The sequence below is a fragment of the Barbus barbus genome (genome assembly GCF_936440315.1).
Source record: "Barbus barbus genome assembly, chromosome: 5".
NCBI classification, from domain to species: domain Eukaryota; kingdom Metazoa; phylum Chordata; class Actinopteri; order Cypriniformes; family Cyprinidae; genus Barbus; species Barbus barbus.
Genome location: NC_136733.1, coordinates 1,866,387 through 1,891,993, shown reverse-complemented (window position 1 = coordinate 1,891,993; position 25,607 = coordinate 1,866,387). Strand labels below are relative to the sequence as shown.

The following is a 25,607-nucleotide window of genomic DNA, read 5'->3' as shown; positions in this document are numbered from 1 at the left end:
AATGACAAAATGAGACGGATCAAACTTTAAAATTAAAATATAAAAAAACAATGGAGAATAAAATGCAATTCAAAATATAAGAATTACTTCAATAGCAATGTTATTTTAAAAATACTGCTTATAAGTACATGTGTCTAGTGCAGGGGTCTGTACATGTTTTTTTGACATGAACTAGGACTACAAAATGTCTTTAACAACTAAAAAAAGAAGAAGTTACAAATGTAGACACATGCAGAGCTGCTTGTTTTGCTGCACTATTTTTATGTCGAATCATCTAGAATGCCCGTCATTTGTTGGTTCTGTCTGGGTTAGATTTCATGAATGAGTTTACCTTGAAGTGTTTTTTTTAGCTTTATCTGTGAAGTTTAAAAACTGTTCCTGGGTCAGAGTGCAGGCGCTCTCAGCGCGTGTGCAGCTGTCTAAAGCTGATTTTCAGTGAGATAATCCTGAGCAGTACTGCTGGATTATGAAGGTTGTAGTAGTTGTAAGTGATTATCCATAAAAGGGTTTTACCCTTGAGCTATAAATACTGCTTGCATGCCTTCATTTACTTCTTACTCACAGAAGCACTATATTTAGATGATTTCAGCAGCTGACTCTGCAAATATATTAAACCACAGACCTGTTATTATTATTGAAAAATGGACATTCTGCATGTGCTGCATTATGTGAGATAAATGAGCACAATGCATGCATAGTAGTTATTGTTTTTTTTGTGATTTAGTCAAATGTTTTTGAGTTTTGCTCATGGTTTTTGAATATGAGGGCATCATGCAATCTGTCCATGCAAACATCTTTTGGAATTAGAATCATGTCATAGTTTGATTGGAAATACAACAACAAAACATCAGGAAAGCGTTTCTCCTTTCCATTAAATGTTTTTCAGCCTATTGATTTTACTATCCTATGTAGAGCCCTGCACGGGCCTCAAATTTAGGCCCCAGTCCAGCCCTGGCCTGAGACGCTCAGGCCCTAGCCCGGCCCGTGTCCGACAGCTTATCAGAATTACCAGCCCGAGTCCGAACCAAGCACGTCTTTTTTTTTTCCCACTTCTCCCAAAACGGCTCATGTCTAAAATATAAAAATAAGGAGAAGCCTAAAACAAGAGAACCCGGCCCGCGTCTGAACTACGTACTATTGGCCCGAAGCCTGGCCCTAGGGACGTATAAAACTCGGGGCCCGCTGGGCCCGGGCCAAAATGCAGGCCTCTAATCCTACGTGTTCAATATTCTGAATGTGTGTTTCAGGTGGACACTGCTAGTGAAGTTGAGGAGCTGGATATTGATGTTTCTCCGGCGCCGTATTCGGTCAGTAAAGGAGCAGCGAAACTCCAGGTCTTCATCGCACGGTACAGGTAAACAGCATTTAACTTCATTTATTGATTTCTGCTTACAAGCTTACAACATGTGCTAAACTGCCATGATCATCAACAGTGTCATGGAGAAAATCAACCTGTGAATGGTTTACTTAAATGATACAGTTGTCTCTGCATGTTAAACTGGGTAAAGTATCTTAACATCGATCAAATAACACACTTTAAATGGAGGCTGGTTTTATTTTTTAAATGCAGTTACAATCCCTATGATGGTCCTAATGATAACCCAGAGGTCGAATTGCCCCTCACAGCAGGAGAGTACATTTACGTCTATGGAGACATGGATGATGATGGCTTTTATGAGGGTGAGTTTATTTATTACAATTTTTTTAATAGTTTTTTTACCATTTCAATACTTTATTATTCTTTTATTAAAAAAAAGGGAATTGTTGCACTCAAATGAGACCAGTATATAGAAAAAATAAAATATTTAAATTCCCAGAAAGATGCTGTACGCACAAAATAAAAACAAGACCGCAGAATTTTATCAGAAATATGTATTTATTTTTAATTATCATAGTTAAAAACATTGAGCAGACATTTTAGCTTGTAGCTTTCTTTTATATTCAGTATGCGGACCGCATCTGTCTTTACATGAATAAATTAAATAATTAATGAATAAAGGAATAATTAAATATATTCATTACAAATTCTGTATTTATATATATTTTATACATTTTTGTTTTTACATTTTTTAGTTTTTTTTTAAATAATTGATTTATGTAATGAATAGTAAAAGTTTTTTTTTTTCATAAATGCCAAATATGTTTATATATGTTTATATAGATATAATATAGATATTTGGAGTGGTCAAAGTCCGAACTTAAATCCAATTGAGATACTGTGGCATGACCTTCAACAGTCATGCTCAAAAACCCTCCAATGTGGCTGAATTAAAACAATTCTGCAAAAAAGAGTGGGACAAAATTTCTCCACAGTGATGTGAAAGACTTACCAGTTATCGCAAACACTTGATTGCAGTTGTTGCTGCAAAGGGTGGCACAACCAGTTATTAGATTTAGGGGGCAATTACTTTGTCACGTAGTGCCAGGCTGGTTTGGACCGCTTTTTTCCCTTAATAAATGAAATCATTATTTCAAAACTGCATTTTGTATTTACTTGGGTTATCTTTGTGTAATATTAAAATTTGTTTGATGATCTGAATCTTTTAAGTGGGACAAATATGCAAAAAACTAAAAAAACAGGAAGGGGGCAAAAACTTTTTCACGGCACTGTACATTAAATATTTATGCGTGTGTGTGTACTTCTCATCACACTTTTGCCCAGAAAATGTAAAAATCTAATTCAGTTCTCACTTCTTAACTTCTAAAAATGTCGGCAGCCATATCACCCTGCAGCCCAAGTCTGGTTGCCCTTTGAAGCTAAGCAGGGTTGAGCTGGTCAGTACCTGGATGGGAGACCTCCTGGGAAAACTAGGTTGCTGCTGGAAGAGGTGTTAGTGAGGCCAGCAGGGGGTGCTCACCCTGCAGTCTGCTTGGGTCCTAATGCCCCAGTATATTGACGGGGACACTATACTGTCAAAAGCACCTTCTTTTGGATGAGACGTTAAACCGAGGTCCTGACTCTCTGTGGTCATTAAAAATCCCATTGGCCTCTGACCATCATGGCCTCCTAGTCATCCCCATACACTGATTGGCTGCATCACTCTGTCTCCTCTCCACCAATAAGCTAGTGTGTGGTGGGCGTTCTGGCGCAATATGGCTGCCGTCGCAACATCCAGGTGGATCTACGCCCATGGTTTCCCCACCTTCCATGTAAAGCGCTTTGAGTACCCAGAAAAGCACTATATAAATGTAACAAATTATTATAATTATAAAAATGTAGTTTAAATTTCCTTCAACAACACTTCTTATAACTAACACTATTGTGTTACACCATCTTTCTGTCACCCTTTGTAGGTGAGCTGATGGATGGCAGAAGAGGCCTCGTTCCCTCCAACTTTGTGGAGCGTGTGTCGGACGATGACTTCATGAGCTCGCACCCTCACCAGGCTGGCGATACGTCCCACAATTCCTTCCAGGAGAGCAGCTTCCACAGCGGCAGTGAGCGGCTGCACCAACACAACTTACGCTTCGCCCACAGCGCCTCTGAGAGGACGGAGACCTCCACGACAGCCTCGGCTCCCGGTGACAATGCCAAAGCTAACCCCGCTAACCCTGCCCTGGCCGTCCCACTCACTAACGGCTTAGACTTAGATTTAGAGGAGGTTGGGGTGGACACTGTGCCTTACCCCCGCAAGCTAGCGCTAATCAAGCAGTTAGCCAAGAGTGTCATCATTGGCTGGGAGTCTCCGCTGGTCCCGGCTGGCTGGGGTTCTGTGTTTAGCTATAACGTCTACGTGGACCACGAGTTGCGACTCAACGTGCCATTTGGTACCCAAACGAAGGCCGTTCTGGAAAGGCTGGATTTGGCGCAGAAGGCGTATCGGATTGCGGTACAGTGCCTGACGGAGCGAGGCAACTCGGATCAGCTGCGTTGCAGTATCCTAGTCGGACGGGACGTGAGCGTGGCACCGACACATCTGCGCGTTGAACGCATAACGGCTACCTCAGCCACCCTAACCTGGCTGCCTAGCAACAGTAACTATGTGCACATTGTGTCTTTGAACGACGAGGAGTGTGAGCTGGTAAAGGCGGGATGCTATTCACTGTGCCTCAGCAACCTCATAACCAACATGCAATATAACGTTAAAGTGGAGGCCAGGCCGCACCGCACAGCCTGGGAACTACCACCGGAGTGCCGAGAACGCAAAACCGCAGTAACCTCTTTCACAACCCTGACTGCAGGTGAGATGCAAAGATTCACTGATGATGTTCACAACAAGAATAGGATCATGTATTAAGAGCAGTGTTAGGGGTAACGCGTTACGTAATCAATTACTTTAAGTAACTAATAAAGTAACACATTACTTTTTAATTTAGAAGGAAATGTCGGTTACTTTTTCAAACAAGTGACGGCAGTAACTGTCTTGACTGACAGCTCTCGTGTTGCCGTGTTGAGAGAAATCACGAGTAAGTGCAGAGGCATTGTGTGCGCTGTGTGAACATGATGCTTACTGTAGTTCTTGACTAAAGATGAACATGTTTACTCATCTCACCTGCACAAAACCAGATTCAGTATTCCTCAAAATGAATAAAAACAATGTTACCACATAGGGCTGCATGACATATTGCATGCGATTTTCTTGCGCATCTCGTCAATAAAGCCGGTTCCGTGATTAGTCGTAAATCTCCATCACTGACAAGCTACTCAATGTCACGTTCATTATCGCAGGCGATTCATTATGAGTGATTATGAGTGCAAATTGCGTAGCTTGTCAGTGAACTACGGCTCTGTGTAGTAAATGCTGCTACATCTGAAAGCAGGTGATGGAGATTTACAACTAATCACGGAACCGGCTTTACTGACGAGATGCACATGACAATCGTATGCAATATATCGTGCAGCCCTACTACCATACAACCATACTAAGCAAATTGACACATTTGTGTTTTATTTTTGTTATTGCTAAATAGTGTTGAACTTTCTTCTCCTGCGTCATATTCTTCATGCAATTTGTTTGAGCTGCGCCCTCTACTGTACAGACGTGAATCTACACCTTCAGTCTGAGGCATATTCATTTCACTTTAGTTGTGAGAAGGGTTTACATTTGTAAAAGAAGAACTTTTTATATTAAAACTCAAAAGTAACAAAATGCATTACTTTCCATAAAAATTCACTTAGTAACGTAATTAGTTACTTTTTTAGGGAGTAACGCAATATTGTAATACATTACTATTAAAGGTGGGGTAAGTGATTTCTGGTAGCCAATGTTGATATTTGAAATCACCAAAACAAACACGCGCCTACCCCAAAAGGGTCTCACCCCTATTTTGATAGCTCCACCCTACACATCCGTATGCAACCCAGGCAACGATTAGTTCTGTGAAACAAAGCAAAACCAATGTTATTCACCGATCAAGAAGAAACAAAGAAACCTCGGCGTCCGATCGCAGGCCTTCCCACTCCTCGAGTTCTCTCCAGCCCTGGAAAGCTGATACGATATTTACACGGGTCCTACTTTTTGCTTGTTACTTTCATGTAACACCGTGTCTACACTGGACGCGAGCGGCAAAGCACTATAGAACTCATTATAATCACTAATAATACTGTCTACACTGGATGCTGACATTAAACTGCTGCCGCGTTCTATTTTTGACACACATTTTAAATGATTTTCAGTGGTCGCTTTGTTGCGTCCAGTGTAGACAGACTTTAGCTGTTGCGGCGTGGAGAGTGCTCTCTCCCGCGTCATGAGTAGACACGCCTCTTACTGCTGATTGGCTACAAGTTTGTTTTGGTACTCGGCCCCGACTCGTTTTCTAAAGCATTTTTGAAAAAATACATACCCCACCTTTAAAAGTAACTTTCCCCAACACTGTAAGAGTCCTTTTTGATCTAATGTTAACTTCAACATCCTTTGGTTTGACCTTTACCCTTGTCCTCCAGGTCCTCCTGATGCTCCTCTGGATGTGCAGTTGGAGCAGGGCCCATCTCCAGGAATAGCTCAGATCAGCTGGCTTCCCGTTACTATAGATGCTGCTGGGACATCCAATGGTGTACGAGTCACTGGCTACACCATCTACGCTGACAAGAAGAAGGTGAACCAGAGAATTCTTCTGAAAAGTCCACTTTATATTATAATTTCTACTAGAGCTGCATGATTAATCGAAATGAAACCGCAATCACGATTAGGCAAAAGCTTCGTTTTTTTTTTTTTTTATGTGCAGCTTGTCAGTGGAGCAGGGTGATCAGTAGTAAATACTGCTCCATCCGAAGGCCAGAGGGCGCTTCTTGCACTGAAACTCCAAATATGCCCCGCAGAAGAAAGGTGAAGCACCTTGTTCCAGGAAATCCCTATAGCTGTAGCTGAATAAACAGAATATTGAACTGCTTTCATTGATTCAACGTGATGACACGACTATGACTATATGTGGTTTATCTGAGTTCTTTGTATTATAATTTTCATTATAATAAATGCCAATCGACATTAGAATATCGACATAGAATACTATGAAATAATAAGTTGCATGCCCTTTCTGTGTAATAAGCCACATCATCTCACAGAAGGATTTTATTTCAAACTCTCGACTAATGTTATGAAGCGAGTTTGGAGTAACATTGTTTATAAATGTGGTATTTTGTTGTACAATAGGGTCATAAATGCTTCTCATGTCTGGAAAGATGTTTGACGCGTTACAGCATTTACTACTGATCACAGAGTTCACTGACAAACTGCGCATAACAGCTTTCATAATCGCAAACAGATTTCATAATTGCAATAAACCAGACGATTTAATAGCAATTTCGACCCCAATTTTGATTAATCATGCACCCCTAATTTCTACAATAAATGTGCATGTAAAACTCTCTCACCTCTGTCTGCAGGTATTAGAGGTGTCGTCACCCACAGCAGGCAGCGCTCTGATTGGTCCATCCCAGATCCAAACATTACAGGCGGCCCGTGAGCTCACTGTGCGGACCATGTCAGCTTTTGGGGAGTCGGTGGACTCATTGGCGGTGAATGTGCCCGCCAAATTGCCTGCCATCATGTCTGGTGCTTCATTGCCTCAATGCCAGTCTGTGCCAGCCACCGTCAGTGTCCTCGCGGCCAGTGCCAACCCAGATCCTGCTGTCTGTGCCACATCTCTCTCTGCTGCCAAAACGCCCATTCTGCCACACACTGCTACACTGGACGAACACACCACTGGTCCTGTTTGGGGAGTCTACATCAATACACCCAATGCAACCACTCGTGAGGCATCTCCATCTCCTGCTTCCTATGTAGAAGCCTGGGCAAACCCAACATCAGCTGCACCCATGCTAGCACAGGAGGCACTGTCACTATGTGCCTCACATACTAACTCAATGGTGAGTTTAAACTAAAAATCTACTTGTCTACAGTTTTAGTCACTACTGTATGTGCAAATAATAAGTAATTAGCATATATGCTTTAAGAGTCAAAAATTAAAACGTCATCGTTTGCCCACGTTTTGTTCCAGTTTCTTTATTCAGTATAATGCAAAAGAAGATGTTTAATAGAATGTCCACGCTGCTCTTTTCCATATTGTGAAAATTAATGGGGATTTATGCTATCGAGATCCATAAATGATTAATAGGACTGATAAAAGTATTGTAACAGTGTTCTGTATGACTAGATCGCAAACAGTAGTGTTTCATAATGGACAGACAACTATTCACTGTAAATAGCCCTCTGCTTGTAACCTTGGGGCATCTCTTTGTGCCGTATTTAAAAATACTCTAACATGAGATTTTATAACTGCAGTGGATGTTAAATTTTAATCTGTTCCTCACACAAAATTATTGTATGTCTTCATAAAATATGTAATATAGCCTTCCCATTTAATGTTTTTGTTTAGAAAACACCCATGACTTTTCACTAAAATTTAGATCTTTCAATTTTGGCCTAGGACCAGTAAACCTCTGTTGTAACCTTAATTTTTTTTGCTTTACCCTATCCTTATTCCTATTATAGAATTGTTTTTTTTCTTGATTTGGCTGAGATACATTGTCGGTGTGCAGAGATCTGGGATGTATGGGTTCTGTTTAATATTGGAAATTGGTTGGGGAATAAGTATTGTGATTAATCTGATTGAGTAGTCATTTTTGTAAGCTAATAAAGCATCTCCATCAACAGGTGAGTGTATCTACGCCCATGGTTACACCTGCACCCGTGGTCGTGCCTGTGCCTGTTGCTACACCAACATCCATGGCCGTACCTACTCCCTTGACCACACCAAGACCCATGCCCACACCAGTGTCCATTACAGTGCCAGGTCCTGTAGTTGTACCGGCACCAACCACCATGCCTGTACCCATGTCTGCGCCCATACCTGCACCTATTGTTGTACCTGCATCAGTGCCAGCGCAGTCCAGTGTGGCTCCTGCTGTGCAAAACCCAAGCAGAGAGACAGACAGCCCAGGAGGCCTGCGTCCTGTTGCCTCCCTCTCCGACTTCTTGGAGGACCCACGTGCCAAACTTCTCACACCACCACCACCCAGTTCCACCTGCCCCAAAGTCAATATCCCAGGAAAGGACCCTCTCGATATCCCAGATACGCACCCACTGAGGCCTTCCAATCCGTCACCTTTTGAGTCAGAGCCCGAGGAGGACAGGGAAAACACCAGGCTCGTATCCATAGAGGAGTTCCTGCGGCCTGTGCCTCAACCTCGAATAAAGGCCAGTTTCCAAACCAGATCTGGAGACCATGTGTGTCCCTGTGCAGTTCTTATCATTTTGGACTGCACTCATTTTATTATCTTACCATTGCTCTCAGAGCTAATCTTCCTTCCTTTATATATTAATTTAATCCAGCAGAGAAACACCTTAATTATTTGAAACATTGTGTTGTCCTAGTGCAGGGGTGCCCAGTCCTGCTCCTGGAGTGCACTGTTTTACAAAGTTTAGCTCCAACCTCAGTTAAATACACTTGAACCAGCTAATCAAGGTGTTTGGAATTGCTAGAAACTTCCAGACAGGTGTATTGGGGCAAGTTGCAACTTAATTCTTCAGGAGAAGGATTGGACACCCCTGTCCTATAGTCTCAGAAAACTGTGTTGAAGTTGTTGTTTTTGTGGTATGCTATCAGGTCTATGCTGGTGGTCTTATGGACCCTCCCCCAGACTACCACGGGGAGAGCAGTCGGTCTGATCTGTCTGATATACTGGAAGAAGAGGAAGAAGATCTGTACTCTGAGCCTATTACTGACGTCTCCAGAGGTTACAGTACAGCTCCTACGGGCAGGGTATGTACAGGCACATGAATGTTGTAGTGTTCCTCAGTGAACCTTTGGAGAAAAAGTTGAGTCCTATTGCAATGTGTTAAGACTTTTTGTTGGTATTGCACCAGGTAATCATGCTCACAGTGAAATGTCACAGGTTTAATATCCTGCTCAAGATAATGAGATATTAAACATCTAGCAGGTTCTGATTGGCTGTAATTGTCCTAACAAGTGGAAACTTGTTGGGACTCAGTGTTAGCCATACTTGCCATTTACGTTCTTGTGTTCTTATATTTCCTCTGTTGCATTTTAATTTTCTTGTTTCTTTTCCTTGTTTTGTTCTATTTTCCACTTTTGACACCAATCAAACCTTTGCCTCCTCTGTATGTTCTCGATCTTTCACCTTGCTCATTTCCTACTCTGGTAAATCCCAATGCTCCCCTAAAACAACCCTAGTATGAAATGTGGGAACCTGACAGCGATGAAGAAATTTTGGAGAGGATTATAAAGCTCCCCCCTCAAGCCTACCATGACAAGCAGCTCTTTAGCATCCCAGAAGTCACGGATGAAGAAGACAACAGCGAATCTGAACCCCACACTAGGCCTTCCTCTGGCCGGGCTGCTTCTGGCAAGGGCCGCCAGAGTGGACATGAGGGTCGTCGACATTCCCCCCACCATCACAATCATGGACAAAAAATGGAATCTGATTCACCTGTAGTGAGGTACAAAGGGACTGTACCAGTCAGGACTAGACCCAGAGTGCACTACGCTGACACGGTGGACACCATCAACTATCTGGATGAGGAGGAGGAGGAGGAGGTGGAGTTGGACTCTGACAGTAGCCTGTACGCTGGGCCTAGTTCTGTAAGTGTGGCTGCACGTCGTACACCACACAAAGGCCATGGCGACCGACTCAGGAGAGAGGCCTTGCTCCGTAGCCAGATGACTTCTGGAACAGGGCAGGGACCGTATTTACTTAGCAAGACTATACACCGTGTGAAGTCGCCCACTGGAGCCTCAACAGAGATTGACGTAGAGTATGGAACCGATAACGACGAGGAGCCTCAGCTGTTTCATCCTGGAGAAGTGGTGTTAGAACAAATGAGCTCAGAGTGGTGGGTGGAAGGCGGTAACAATGAGTACCACCACTTGCCCCCGACATGCAGACCCCAGCCAGAGCTTCCCCAAAGCAGCCGCTCATGGGTGGGTTGTCCTCTGTCCATCTGTCTCCTGTTGTACCACAGCCATCTATCCCTTGATAAGCTCTCTTTGAGAACCTGTCCATCCCTTTAGGAGATGGCTAAAACCTTTTGCGTCCTAAAAGCAAAAATAACCAAGTTTGCACCCAAATCAGTTGCTATACGTATCGGTTCACTGTAGCTTAATTTGTCTGACTTGTTGTATAATAGTTGGAAGGTTTAGAACTGGGAGTCTCAACTCTGGCCCTCAATATCCACTTTATTGCAGAGTTTAGCTCCAACACTGATCAAACTCACTTGCCCGTAATCCTGAAGACCTTTATTAGGTGGTTCAAGTGTGTTTGATAGAGGTTGGAGCTAAGAGCTACAGGAAAGAGGACCTCGAGGGCCAGAGTTGAGAACCACCGGCTTAATGGTTATTGTTGGAGTTAACAATGACAATCTTTAGGAATTGAGCAATTCAGGTTCCAGTTCTACTTAACATTTTCATTTACAGTCCTTTTGAAATAGACAATATTATGGCATTCCTGTATGTATATTTTATGTTAAGTTGTCCAGGAAGAATGCAAATGTTCCAAAACTGTTAATAGAACTGAAAGACAAAAACAAAATATCAGTTTTAAATAAGAAGTGGTTCTCTACTGTACATGGAGCTAACATTTAAAATGCATTCATTTACCACATACAGTGGCTACTGGGCCATATGGGATTCCACCAAGTGCTCAGTGACTCTTTAACACTAATTTTATTGTGGATGCAAAAGGTTAAGCCTTGTGTACCTTACACCCTTTCTCTTAGTCTCTAGTCAAGGCTTCTTCGTATTTGTAGTTGTGTACCTGGCAGCACTGCTCTATGCATTTGTCATATGTCTTATTCTTCCCAGTGTTCAGTTAGAGCATTGCTGTTCTAAAACTGTGGCTGTGCATTATCGCTCAATAGGTTTTCTTGCGCTAGTGCATCTCCTTTCCTTGATACAAATGGGATGCTTCTTGACCTACATATTTTCAAGGTTGTCCAGAGACTGCTTTAGCAGTTAAAGTAGAGACTGGACAACACTGAAGTGCTGTTTGGAACTGTATGTTGTGCTTGCACAGGGATCTCCTCTTTGTTCCCATAAATCCACTGTTGCAATGAAGAACAACCCCAAGTGCTGCTTCTGTTGATCTGGAATCAAAAGTCGCTTGAGCAATGGCTTTTTTGACTTGTGTGTGTATTTTAGGGCTCCAGGCTAATTGCTATTTCAGTACAAAAGAGCTTGCAACAGTGATTTCAAATCTATTTGCAATCAGCCTAAGATGCCAGAACTTCATATCGTGTTGATATGTCGCTTCTTCGTATACCCTAGGAAGGTGCACAAACACAGATATTAATGTTTTGCCAATGCAATTGCAGTCCATTGTACATAGTTAGAAGCTCTTGAATATAGTTGACAGTGTTTCACGCATTTTGGTTAACAGGTAGCAAGTTAAGCAAAGTAAGCTGCAGACAGGAACATTGTGTACAGCAAATGTTCCAAATGCTAGCTTGGCAATTCATTTAATATGGACTGTTCTGATTGTGTAATTTGACAAAATTACAAAATGTTTTATTAGAAGCAAGTGACTCCTAAGCGATTGTTCTAGTCTGGGGCCCCTAGTGTCCATTAGTGGTATTACATGCAAATTTTGTGATGTTACAGTTGTTCCACTCTGATGTTATTAACATGTTAGATTAGGGAACACTATTCACTATTAACTAGTTGCTTATTTGCCTGCGTTTTACTCACATATTAGCTGTTTATTACTATTTATAAAGGACATATTAATGCCTTATTTTGCGTGACAATATTCTAGATCCCTTAATCCTAAACATAACTACTACAAACAACTTGCATACTATCAGTAAGCAGCAAATTAGAAGTCTATTGAGGGAAAACTCTTAGTTAATAGGGAATACGTGTTCACTGATCTGAAGTGTTACTGTGATGTTCGTGGCTGTATCCCACGTGTCATTATCTAACTGTTTGTTTCTCTCAAACCAGGAGGCAGGTGGAAGAGAAGCTTCGTTGGCAGATCCAGGTGCAATGTGGTGCGATGTTACTCCAAAATCGCCACGCTCTGAAATTAGACTACATAGAGGTGAGACTCTCTCACTTCCTTCTCTCTCTCTCAACTTGAACTGTGTTCAGCTCTTATTTAGATCACATCCTTTTCTCTCTCTCATTTATCCATTTCAGAGTCCTGCCCACCCACCCAACTTTAAACTGCCCTTAACTGTTCTTCTCCGAACTTAGTTTCAACCAAACCAACACATGTATCTAGCCTAGTCTAAATTGAGACTTCTGTCATGCTTAAAACTAATTAGGGTTATTCTGCTTATTTTTAGGTTTAGTGATTTGATCAAACCTGTTACGCAATGTATTAAAGTTTGGCACGTAATATATTCAGAACTGGCTTGTTGAGGACTGCTGTTACTTTTCTGAGTGATCAGACATATACTTTGTAGCCTAGTACCATTGCACATTTACAATAATAAAAAGGTAGTATATTTTGAATCGTTTTTTGTTTTCTTTGAGGCCAAGGTGGTTTTCCCAAAGGTAGCCCCTTTTTCTTCATATTTGCCCTCAAATATGACCCACAGAGGTTGTGAAATGTCCTCTTTTCTTTGCTCTGCCCTTGATTGTTGCTACAGATGGTCTTGATCCTCACTAATGAGATGAGCACATCTCACTGCTGGAGCTTAACACAAACATGACAGACACCTATTAGCACCACTGAATATACATCTCTGTTGTAGTCCTACACCCACCCTCTTCCAACCCATCTAGAAACAGGAAATTGATCCTGATGGCTTCAGAGTGCTGACCTTTGACCTGATAACCCTGACAGATGCTTGAGTGTTGCTGTCAGACTGCAGTGCACAGAACAGAACAGGAGTTTTATCTTGCATGCATGCCCAATAAATAGCACAGGAAAATTATGGGTGGTGTTTTGGGGCATTTGTTTGCTTTCCATTTATTTACACATGTAATTTTATCTGTGCAGTTGCATTGGCTATTTTAATATACATTTTCATCCATTTCTGACTTACAGTGATGCATTTTTATCAGATCATACAGTAATCGATTGTTCAGCGCAGTTGCTAAATTGTGAGACATGGTGCTAAATTGTGATTTTTTTTCTATGATAACACATTATGGGAAATATTAGCTTGACCCCTCAACATTGAGAACCAGAACTGGGTTGGTTTCATTGAATGTAAAATGGATCTTTTAGTGTTGTTTATATTATTTAGTTTTAATCTCTTCCATAACAACATTACTGAAAATCACAAAAGTTTTTTTTTTATTATCTAATTAGACATTTCTGTGTCTTTCTCTCTTCCTGTCGTTCTCATTCTGTACTGATGACTCATGAGCGCACGTTTCTGTAGCGGCTCATGGCGGCTTAGGATCAGGAGGTTTTAGTATGATTACCTCACTTAAGGACACGCCTGGGCTGCACCATTATAGTTTTCAGGCGGGGGAGACCACAAACATTAGTCTACTAACTGTAGCGTTTCACATGCATCATGGAAAGTCACATAAAATGTAACAAAACTTTGCACAACTTCAGCTTGTCAAAATGTGATCCAGGCATGACATGTCCAGATCAACCACCAGTGTGTTTTTGCATAAATACTGGAGGTGTTAGTCTCATGATATATCCTATGAAATAATTTCTTGACAAGTTTGTGTTTTCTCTTTGGTGTTGCAGAGCCCAGAGCATCTGGAGAAAATGAGGTGAGAGTTTTTGTTGCCCTCTTCCCATATGATCCTGCAGTCATGTCACCCAATCCTGATGCTACTGAAGAAGAGCTTCCCTTTAAAGAAGGCCAGATTATCAAGGTATGACTCAGTGGAATTTGAGGTTGCGATTTTCACACATTCGTTTGTCTTTCACCCTATAAAGTGTGACATGTGAAATAATAGTCAATAATAGACATGGAACAGTTTATATTAAGTTTGCATATATGTTTTATTTTTTGTATTATGTTTGATGCATTCAGCTTTTATGGCTCATATAGTCTAATTTAATAAGAACATTGAGGAAAAACAGCTCAAGTTTTATTCAGAAGCCCAAATTAAGCAGAAATATGCAATTCGGTGCAGATGCTGATATTTGTACGGGCAAAAAGTATGATATTCCTATGCATGTGCTGTAAATCAATGCATCAATGCAATAAAGAGTTCTTTATAACAGTATAGTAGATACTTACAAAAAATGATATAAATGTCAGTCATCACTCTGTATCTCTAATAATATGTTTTAGTAAGATTTAAATGATCCAAACATATACAGTATCTCACAGAAGTTCACCCGTCACATTTTTGTAAATATTTTATTATATCTTTTCATGTGACAACACTGAAGAAATGACACTTTGCTACAATGTAAAGTAGTGAGTGTACAGCTTGTATAACAGTGTAAATTTGCTAAAATAACGACGGGAAATAGACGTATGAGTGCTGCCAGCATTGCTGCAGAGGTTGAAGGGGTGGGGGGTCAGCCTGTCAGTGCTCAGATCATACGCCGCACACTGCATCAAATTGGTCTGCATGGCTGTCGTCCCAGAAGGAAGCCTCTTCTAAAGATGATGCACAAGAAACCCCGCTAACAGTTTGCTGAAGACAAGCAGACGAAGGACATGGATTACTGGAACCATGTCCTGTGGTCTGATGAGACCAAGATAAACTTATTTGGTTCAGATGGTGTCAAGCGTGTGTTTCAGCAACCAGGTGAGGAGTACAAAAACAAGTGTGTCTTGCCTACAGTCAAGCATGGTGGTGGGAGTGTCATGGTCTGGGGCTGCATGAGTGCTGCCGGCACTGGGGAGCTACAGTTCATTGAGGGAACTGAATGCCAACATGTATTGTGACATACTGAAGCAGAGACTGGGCCGCAGGGCAGTATTCCAACATGATAACGACCCCAAACACACCTCCAAGACGACCACTGCCTTGCTAAAAAAGCTGAGGGTAAAGGTGATGGACTGGCCAAGCATGTCTTCAGACCTAAACCCTATTGAGCATCTGTGGGGCATCCTCAAACGGAAGGTGGAGGAGCGCAAGGTCTCTAACATCCACCAGCTCCGTGATGTCGTCATGGAGGAGTGGAAGAGGACTCCAGTGGCAACCTGTGAAGCTCTGGTGAACTCCATGCCCAAGAGGGTTAAGGCAGTGCTGGAAAATAATGGTGGCCACACAAAATATTGACACTTTGGGCTCAATTTGGACATTTTCATTTAGGGGTGTACTCACTTTTGTGGCCAGCGGTTTAGACATTAATGGCTGTGTGTTGAGTTATTTTGAGGGGACAGAAAATTTACACCGTTATACAAGCAGTACACTCACTACTTTACATTGTAGCAAAGTGTACATTGTAGCAAAGACATTTGATAAAGTAGGTTTTATAGGGTTAAAACTACAAAGAAAGAAATGCTTAACTGTCAATTCTCACCCACATTAGCCTACAAAATGTTCATCTTCAGTGCTGCCTGCAAAACATTATTGCTTTCATTATAATTAGCAAATAATACCAAAACAATATCACTTTGCTGTACATAATGATTTCAGAATTTAACGGAGTTCCTGTAGAAATTTGATTGCAGTGTTACTTCTCTGCAGGTTTATGGGGACAAAGATGCAGATGGTTTCTACCGGGGCGATGTGGGTGGTCGTCGTGGCTATGTGCCGTGTAATATGGTTTCAGAGATCCAGGTTGACGATGAGGAGACCAGAGACCAGCTCCTGATGCAGGGCTTCCTCTCCACAGAGGCGTCGATGGAAAAGATAGGTGCGTTTATCAGCGCATGCATCAGACTTGCACATCTACACCTCAATGTCAGTTTTCACACCAACATATATCATGTTTCACAAAATATTTGTGTGTGCAATGTCCTTTTAGTTCTTATTTGATTCCTGAGCATATGCTAGCATTAAACTCTATTGAGATCAGCTGTAATCATTAAAAAGCATTAGCATAATGTCACTGCTTGGCTTCACATCAGGATCTTAAAATGCTGTCTTGATAGACAACTGACTAGGTTTTGGAGAAGAGCTGTGGTCTGACTGACTGATTTAAGGTCATATTTTGAACATGTTTCTAAAATAAAAATAAATCTCTTAACTCCCTGTAATCGTTCAAAGAAAAAGCCACAAAAATCCAGCCACAGCTGACAATTTAGCTTAGCTGGAATCATGCTTGTAGACACGAGCTTTAAAATAGACTTCAAGCTAACAACTTTGAGGAACTTGGGTTTCCCTTAAATTCAGGTTCTTAAAGTGATGGTGTTGCTGGTGATGTGATGCTTCTTTTTTTTGTAATCCGTTAAGATACATGTTGTAGTCTTTCTCTCATTTAAGGCAAGACACTAAAGGTAAAACCATTGCTTTTTGAGATTTTGGTTCCATAACATGACTTCTTTCAGACTTGTGGACAGAAAATATCCAAAATACACATTTAAGTGTTTATTACACTTTCTCTGTTTAGGTATGTAGATTTCAGTTACAACACACATCTTTATAGGCTGTAGTTTTTTTCTCCACTTCAGCAGCACATACACACACCAAACTTTACAGTTTTATTCTTATCTAAGGTATTTAAAGGGGATTTGTTTATATATTATTCACCTGATTTATATAACATAACATTTTATTCCTAAAAACATGGTGACAGTGTATGTTTTTCTGGCTTTTGACAGTATTGTATGATTTATGGAGTGATAAAATGAGATATCCTAAATCTCAACAATGTCAACAAAATGAAGCAAGAATTTTGAATTCAGATCTCTGTTCTGAAAATGAATACACAATTCTGCATATTTAATTAGATAATGTGCAATTTGCATATTTAAACATAACATTCAAAAAAACTTGTAACACAAAACAATTGTCTTAATGTACTCTTATTAATTATGGAAGTTAGTTTAGTGATATTTATTAGTTAAACATTTTTACCCTATTCACCGGCAGTGTCTTGCCTGCAGTGTTGCATGTGAAGAAATGAGTAGCACAAAATAAAGTAAAAAAAGCATGAGCCTGCTTAAGTTTTATTTTACCTGAAAAATCGATATCGCATAATCAACCAAATATTAATCACTTTTCATTATACTCTTAAAAATGATCATGGGTGACAGGTGAGAATAGCACATTTCTGCAAAGTCAGTACACCTTAATTCCACACTGCATTTTGTGAATCTGTTCTTGATTTAATCTGGTTTATGTGGAAACCTGTTTCCGCCACAGAATTAAAAAATTGCAACGTTTCTCTTAACTCTGTTTATATTTCACAATTATATCTCATAATTATATCACACAAATTTATAATTCACAATTCTGCAGTTCTGCTTATATCTCTCAATTTTTTTGTCTCTCAATTTCTGTTTCTATCTCAAAATTCTGACTTTTATTCTTTCTGTTGTGAGTTTGTCTCACAATTCTGTTTATCACAATTCTGAGTTTAGATTTTGACTTTATCTCAAAATTCTGCGATTTTCTCACAAATTGCGAATTTATATCTTACAGTTCTGTTTATATCTCACAATTTTAAGTTTTTATCTCAAAATTCTAACTTTTTTCTTGCAATTAAACGTTTATATCTCAATTCTGTTTATATCTCACAATTCTAATTTATCTCAGAATTCTGACGTTTTTCTTGCAAATTATGATTTTATATCTCGCAATTCTGTTTACAGTGGTGGCCAAAATTGTTAGAACACTTGACATATTTAAGAAGTTTCAGTTGTTTCTCTTGAATTGACCATTGCAATACCCATAAAATGAACTATTGCTGGAACGTCCTGCGACGGAAGGAATCTGCTGGAACATTGAAAATGATGGATTGGCCCCTCAAAGTCCGGACCTCAACACCATCGAGCAAATTTGGGGCGAGTTGGAAAACAAACTATACAGATCTATTGTGCATTCAATGGAAACCCCTTTGGCTTGAGTTGCAGAAGGCATGAGATAACATTAGTGTAGAGTTCTCAGGAACTACATTGACGCTATGCCAGAGAGATGTGCTGCTGTAATTGCTGCAAAAGGTGAACATACCAAATATTAAAGTTAAAAGTGGATAAAAACAGTACGACTCACTTCATCTGATATTTGTAGTGCTCAGAGCAACCATCTGCATGTTTCATGAACATTATGAAATTCAATCATGTTTTGGAGGCCAAAAAGGGTAATATTTTCAGACCTGTCAGGTGTTCTAACAATTTTGGCCACCAATGTATATCTGACATATATCACTGTTTATACGTTTTTTTTTTATCTCAAAATTCGGACTTTTTCTTTGCTATTGCAAGTTTATATCTCACAATTTTTAATTTTTCTCTCTCAATTCTGAGATTTCTCTAGCAAATTGCAAATTTATCTCACGATTCTGTTTATATTTCACAATTTTTCTCTCAAAATTCAGACTTTTTCCTTGCTGTTGCGAGTTTAGATCTCATGAGTCTGCTTTTTTCTCAGCATTACGAGAGAAAAGTCTAAATTGTGAGATAAAAAGTCACAATTACTTACAGAAACAAGCTTTTCATTGGTTTATGTTCCACAGTCTGCAGTTTAATTTCAGATCACAAAGCTTTGCTGTTTTTTCAAAAGTGCCAAAGTGCTGTTGTTGTTATGTGTGTTTTTGCGATCACTGTAAGCAGTTCAAAGAGCGACAGTGGACCTTGTTTCCCAGAATGCTTTGCTGCAGTGGTGGTTCAGCTCTTTCTTTCTCACTGTGATGCCTCATTGCTGATGCTAATGCTTATTCTTGTTTTCAGCTTGGTCCTTGTTTTGTGGTTTTGCTTTTCTTTTGGCTTCTCATTCATTCTTGTCTGCTACTTGTGTTTTTTTTCCCTCGTATCCTGTTTAAATTTCATAAAGACACCCGCTTACATGCACAGCTTCCACGCCGTCCCGCTGCACCGCCGAAACCTAGACGCTCCAAGAAAGGTGTGTGTCAGCGCTCGCTGTCTCGTCCTGTTCTCCGAGATTTCACCTGCGATTGGTTTGCTGAATTCACTCCCATCAGCTTTCTGCTTCTGCATCAGGAACTCTGACCAAAGGGGGACACGAACATTAGATATCCTTAGTTTTGTTATTTTAGTTTTGAACCACAGTCAGCATGAAATCAAAATTAACTTGAAGTTTTTTACCAAACAAATGTTCCTGGTCTTATTGTGCATGATTCAGTGCATGCTATTGTAATGAGAACGATGCATAAAACTCATAACATCTTTTCTGCTGATCTAGGAAAGGCTGTTTGGATGGAGAGAATCAGTATTAATTACAAGAATGGCCACTAAAAAGCAGAACACTTTCTGTGAAAAATGTTAAATGCAATGCATGTGCAAGCTTCGTGTTTACAGATCACGGCTGCATTTTCCAAAAGCAACGTAAGCTTAGGTAGATTGTAGAAACCACTGGCTTCCGATGCTTTTGGGAAATGCAACCGAAGTCAGTAAGTAAATCAGTCACACTTAGTCTCTGGTGAACATGTATGTTTATTGCATTACATTGTAAATGCATTAACTCTAACTTCTGTTTTATTTTTTTATAGGCAAAAAGAACCTGATAAAAATCAAACAAATGATAATAGAAATAGAATATATAGTATTAATTTACATTATGCCACAAGTGCTGTTTTTATTTATTTTTTTATTTTTTTAATGATGATATATAGTATTTTTGTGGTAATTGACATTATTGCACAAATTCTTTTTTTTTTAGATAAATAAGATGAAAAATTCTAAAATAAATAAGTGGTAAGTAGTAATTGACTTTCACAAATTATATTTTTCAAACCATAATAATTATAGTATATTAAAATAATTATATATGATAGGGGAAAAAATGTATATTAAAATAATAATATAAGTGGTAATTGACTAATAAATGCAAATGCAAAATAATAATCATAATTATATCTAATATAAAATAACAATAATTTACTTTAATTGACTTTATGCCATAAATGCTGTTTTTCTTTTTAGAGAAAAGAAGCTGAAAAATTTAATAATAATATATAAATAAATAATGATATATAAACATAGTTTTGTATTAAGTGACAGTGTCACAAATGCTGTCAAACTTAAATTTATATTGAACCTGGAATTATTTCTTTAAACCAGTGTTTTCTAATGTTTGGGCTCACAACCCCCTTTGGTCAACTCACCACCTCTCTGAATCTGACTGCCTGAAGTGTGTGTGTGTGTGTGTGATTGTGGCTCATAACCGCTTCACTCATATCCTCAAAGCGATGTGGCTCTTTTTGTTTGGTTTTGTTTAGTTTGATTTGTCTTTTTCCCCATGAGCCCGAGTGTCAATCAAGGTCAGACAGCCAATCAGATTGTGTCTAACCCTTCCCTCCCCGCCCACTTCTGTCCTTTTCCAGTGGAGACGGCTGCGGTGTGGGACGACACGTCCGCTATGGACTCCTCCAGTCAAGGTTTGAGCTCCTGTCCCGTTCTGTGTTTCTCTCTCATGTTTCCAGCTGCATGTAACTGACAGTTTAACTGCATGCTGATGCACTGATGCGACGCTGCATGCTGTTACCATGGAGATCACCGTCCACACGCCCTCCTCTCTGAACTAACCACTAATGATCTTTCAGTCTCTCATTGGACCGCTGAGCTTGTGTCTTCCGTGATTTGCTTCACTTCGCATGTGATTTCTGTCATATACTTTCAGTGTTTCTCTTGAAGAGTGTTATTAAGTGTCTTTTTCTACTGTTCAGTTGTTTATCATGCAGTAGGTTTACAATAATTAGTATTTCATTTTTTTTCAAATGGAGAATGAGTCACATGTATTCTCGATAGAGATAGATAATCAAATCATTATACAACAATGCATAACATGCATAGCATATGTATCTGACTTGCAGTAAAAACAGTAATAATGTGAAATATTATTTTCATTTTAAAAAGCTGTTTTCTATTTGAATATATTTTATTGTGTAATTAATCACTGTGATGCAAAACTGAATTTTCAAAAGCAATTAGAATCTTATGACAGAGAAGTCTGGAGTAATGATGCTGAATATTCAGCTTTGATCACAACAATAAATTACATTTTACAATATATTCAGATAGAAAAGTTATTTTAAATTTTAATAATATTCCGCAATATTACATATTTATTTTACACAGTAAGTTGTCCAAGCTTTTGACTGATATGTGTATATATACAAGTTTATGACATTATCAAAAATTATCTTTTTTTTTTAAGAATGGGCAGTTTTTGCAGATTGTTTTTTTTCCCCCTAACCATATAATTTCACAGCAAATAAATATTTCAATTAAATCAATGAATTGAAATACTGAAGTTCATAAAATCTGCAAATATTAACATAGTTGTAAATAATACATAAAATGCTAGAATACATCTGAAGTAGTAGTGTGTTAGATTAAGCCGTTTTTACTGTCAACCATCACAGTAGATTTAGATATAATTGTCATTTCATGTTTTGAGGTCGTTGAGAGCGTTTTCTTCACAGTCAAGCTCTGTAATGTCTGCAGAGACACCAAACCATCACCCGATAAACACATAATAGAGACTTCACTAATATATAAAATGTTAGATATCAAATAAATATGTATTTTCTGGCATTTCTCTCACTTTGTGTCATTTTCACCCTGAGCGCTGTTTCATTTCCGATTTTTGTTCACTGCATTTTTAAAGACGCTCGTTAAGATGTTGTGTTTGACTTGCAGACCTCAGTCGCTCCGCCGGCCCGATGGGAAGCTCCAGACCTCGCAGGATGGTGGCCATCTTTGACTACGACCCCAGAGAGAGCTCTCCTAATGCAGACATAGAGGTGACATTATTACTATGACAAAAAAGCTCCTTATACTAGTAAACAGTCTAAAGCATGAGTTTAATGTACTGTTTGTCCAGGCTGAACTGACCTTCAGTGCGGGCGACATCATCTATGTGTTCGGTGACATGGACGATGACGGCTTCTACTATGTGAGTTTCTTTCGTGCTTGTCTGTCTGTTAGTATATTCATAATAAATAGGAGTTTTGTGTGTGATACATTTGTGGCTGCACTACCATTGAAGTTATTTCCAAGGTGAATAATAAATTTTGGGAAGTAACTGCTTAATAATAACTGTATTTCGGTGCTGCAAAGATCTGAGCTGATCTTTGGGGGTAATGCATTACAAGTAATGCAAATAATGTAATCAGATTACATTTTCAGAAGTAACTCAAAAGTAATATATTGGCAAACTTTTTTTTTTTCTTTATTAAAAAACAAATAAGTAAGCCCAGCCTAGGTTACAAAAAGTAGCATGAAAGTAGCATGCATTACTTTCCATAAAAAAATTTAAATGCAATAACGTAATATTGTAATGCATTACTTTTTACATTACCCAAGTATTATTATTACCATTTTTATTACTATTTAGGTTTCATTTAATATTTTAGTTGTCTTAGTTGTAGGTGTTTCATCTAATATTTACATTTTATTTCAGATTTATTTAAATTAACAATTCAATTAGATAATAACTAAATAGTTATTGTATTTTATTCAGCTATTATGTGCATTGTAGAAAGTTAGCTCCCTCTCAGCACTAGTTGCTTTAGTTTACTGTAAATTCTAGTTCTTCAATGTTTCTTCTTTATTCGTCTCCTTCGTTATTCCTTTAATTTGACAAGAAACCTTTCGATAGTGATGTCTATGGCTGCTCTGTGCTCAAAATTTAAAGTGATAGTTCACCTAAAAATGAAAAATGTATTACTTACCTATTCAAATTTTGTCATTCCAAACCCAGATTATATTTTTAATTACATTTTTCTTGTTTACTTATGAAAAAGACTGAAGAAAGACTAGTTTTAAATCTATTGTTATTCAAGATTAAGATTGTTATCTAAGCTATTGTTATTAAATGGAGGTGCAAATGCGCATATGTAGATCAGGGGAATGAAAATATATCCCAGAACCGCTTAGTCTAAACCCTGTGTACGGCCATGAACACTGAATGACTGAGCAAAGCAGCAGTGCATGATGGGTCTGTGTGGTTTTCAGGGGGATCTCAATGGACACAAAGGCCTTGTGCCGTCCAACTTCCTACAAGCTTTTCCAGAGACAGAAGAAGATGCAGCGCGGACGGAGCACACAGTGACGGAGAGCCGCAGGGATTCACAGGTACGTACGTGTGTGTGTGTGTGTGTATTGCATGCATTAATGTTGATCATTGCATGTATTTTCCATTCTTTTCTGTCCATCACTGATTAACAGCATTAGTTTCTCCAGCTGTCTTTTGTTGTGCATGTCGTCTTATGTGTGTTTTTTTTTATTTTTGCATGGTTTTCAGAAGCACAGGAGAGGTGTTCACTTTAAACAGTGACCGTAAGTGTTTCATAGATCTGACCCGACCTGCAGCAAACCCTCTCTAGCGTCTCTAGATGTAATGACTCTGAACATTACACTGAGAGTCTGAAGATGAATTTTAGAATCAATGCACATGCTTTGAAATGTTAGTGTACCCAAAACATTCCATCATCACCTTCCTTTTCTCTAAACGTGTATGACTGACTTTCTCCTGTGAGGTTTTAGTGTTCAGTTTAAGTAAAGCTCAGAATAACAAAGAAAAACTCTCTAAAGAAGTACTGTAAAGTTTTAGAGATTCAGTCATTTTGAATCCAGAGTGTTTGCATTGAGAAAACCCAGCAAATTATTCCACACTTCACATAATAATTCTACATTTAAAGTGATAGTTTTGCTTTGTTTTTTTGTTTTTGTAAGGGTTAGGGATCAGTATTATTTATATACTATTATAGTTTTTATGAATATTTTGAATGACCTTTTATTTTCATATATCTTCAGGTTTCATTTTAATTTCTAGTTTTAGTTCTAATAATTTTACATGCTTTTGTCATTTTTATTTTTTATATTATTATTACAATTTTTTATTATTTTTTAGGTTTCATTTATTAGATGTAGCTTTTGTTTTAGTACTTTAACAGGATTTTTATTTTTAGGTGAACTATCCCTTTAAACTCATGGTGAGAGCCATGCCTTATAAGCTTTTGTAATTTAAGCTGAAGCATTTAAGATCATGAAGTCAGATGTTCAGAGTTGTAACTGCTGCTGTATTTTTTCTTCTGCTACGTTGGATTCCCACAACAATACCATTTCATACATACAGTATTTCATATATGCAGTATTAAAGCTCCTTCATCTTACATAATTTTAGTCTTTTTATTTTATTTTATTACTTATATAATTGATGAAAGTTAACTCTCTCTCTTAGCTCTTCTAAGGACTGGAATTTTTTAAATAAGAACTTGCCAGAAACAGTCTTAGAATTTTTATCATATGTACATTTAAACAGCTTGTGTTCTTTTAATCATATATTATTTTTTAATTTATTTTATTTTGTTATTTTATCTTGTAAATAATTACTGACATGGCATTCAAATCTCAACTACCTGCCTACCTTCATCTTTCCTCTGTTTTTCTCCCAGGTGAGCCAGACAGAAACGTCTGAGCGTCTTGATCCTGTGAGCTCCTCTCAGCTAGACCCAAATCCACCAACTCGGCCAGAACCGAACACCGAGTCGGACTCAGATCAGAAACCAACCCTGAGCTCGTCTCCACCCGCGACCCCTCCGTTCCCCGAAGCCTCCCTGCCTGAGAAGAAGAAGAAAAGTTTCTTCTCCAAGGGCAGGAAGCTCTTCAGAAAGCTGGGCTCCAGCAAGAAGGAGTAGCTGTGAGCCTGAAGATCTGCAGATTGCACTTTTTCTCGTGTGTCGTGTCAGTTTGAGTGTGTGTCCGTCCGATAGGAGAATCTTTCTCATTCTCTGATTTTTGCCATAATGCTGCAGATTTCGTCTGTCGGACTGTTTCTTTTTTTTCAAAAAAGCAAATAATCGCAATATTTGTGCAAATAGGGAAATGGGTTTGAACCCATTAAAGCTGTGACTAGAGCTCATGCCTGTTGAAAAGCTATAAAAATACTCATTTGAAGAGTTAAAAAGATTCTAAATAAACGCTTAACTTCAATATAACAGCATCTAGACTTGAATAACCATCTGCTAGTGTTCACAAACATAATCCACTTAAAGGCAGGGAACACTTAGAAGAGATATGTTGACGTGATATTTATTCCAGGAATTCTGGAAAATAAATCGAAGGAGTGTGGCAAAATAATTTTTGTCGCTATAAAAATATTTTGCACTACAAATAGGGTCCAAGACTGCAGAACTGTGTCTCTTC

General features: G+C 38.9%; 1 protein-coding gene across 1 annotated transcript in view; it reads left to right on the top strand.

Moving 5' to 3' along the window:
- The window catches only part of tspoap1 (TSPO associated protein 1), a gene marked incomplete at both ends in the record, with an annotated part of 111,680 nt that extends 86,581 nt beyond the window's left edge, over positions 1-25,099 (top strand). Inside the window, 17 exons of the mRNA XM_079417078.1 lie at positions 1,248-1,354; positions 1,571-1,680; positions 3,295-4,182; positions 5,885-6,036; positions 6,824-7,306; positions 8,094-8,636; positions 9,046-9,201; positions 9,634-10,380; positions 12,397-12,493; positions 14,111-14,241; positions 16,021-16,189; positions 19,270-19,338; positions 20,780-20,833; positions 22,098-22,201; positions 22,282-22,353; positions 23,415-23,534; positions 24,857-25,099. Coding sequence (XP_079273204.1) covers positions 1,248-1,354; positions 1,571-1,680; positions 3,295-4,182; positions 5,885-6,036; positions 6,824-7,306; positions 8,094-8,636; positions 9,046-9,201; positions 9,634-10,380; positions 12,397-12,493; positions 14,111-14,241; positions 16,021-16,189; positions 19,270-19,338; positions 20,780-20,833; positions 22,098-22,201; positions 22,282-22,353; positions 23,415-23,534; positions 24,857-25,099 — 4,245 coding nt within the window. The remainder of the gene's footprint in view (positions 1-1,247; positions 1,355-1,570; positions 1,681-3,294; positions 4,183-5,884; positions 6,037-6,823; positions 7,307-8,093; positions 8,637-9,045; positions 9,202-9,633; positions 10,381-12,396; positions 12,494-14,110; positions 14,242-16,020; positions 16,190-19,269; positions 19,339-20,779; positions 20,834-22,097; positions 22,202-22,281; positions 22,354-23,414; positions 23,535-24,856) is intronic.
- Between the last annotated feature and the right edge of the window lie 508 nt (positions 25,100-25,607).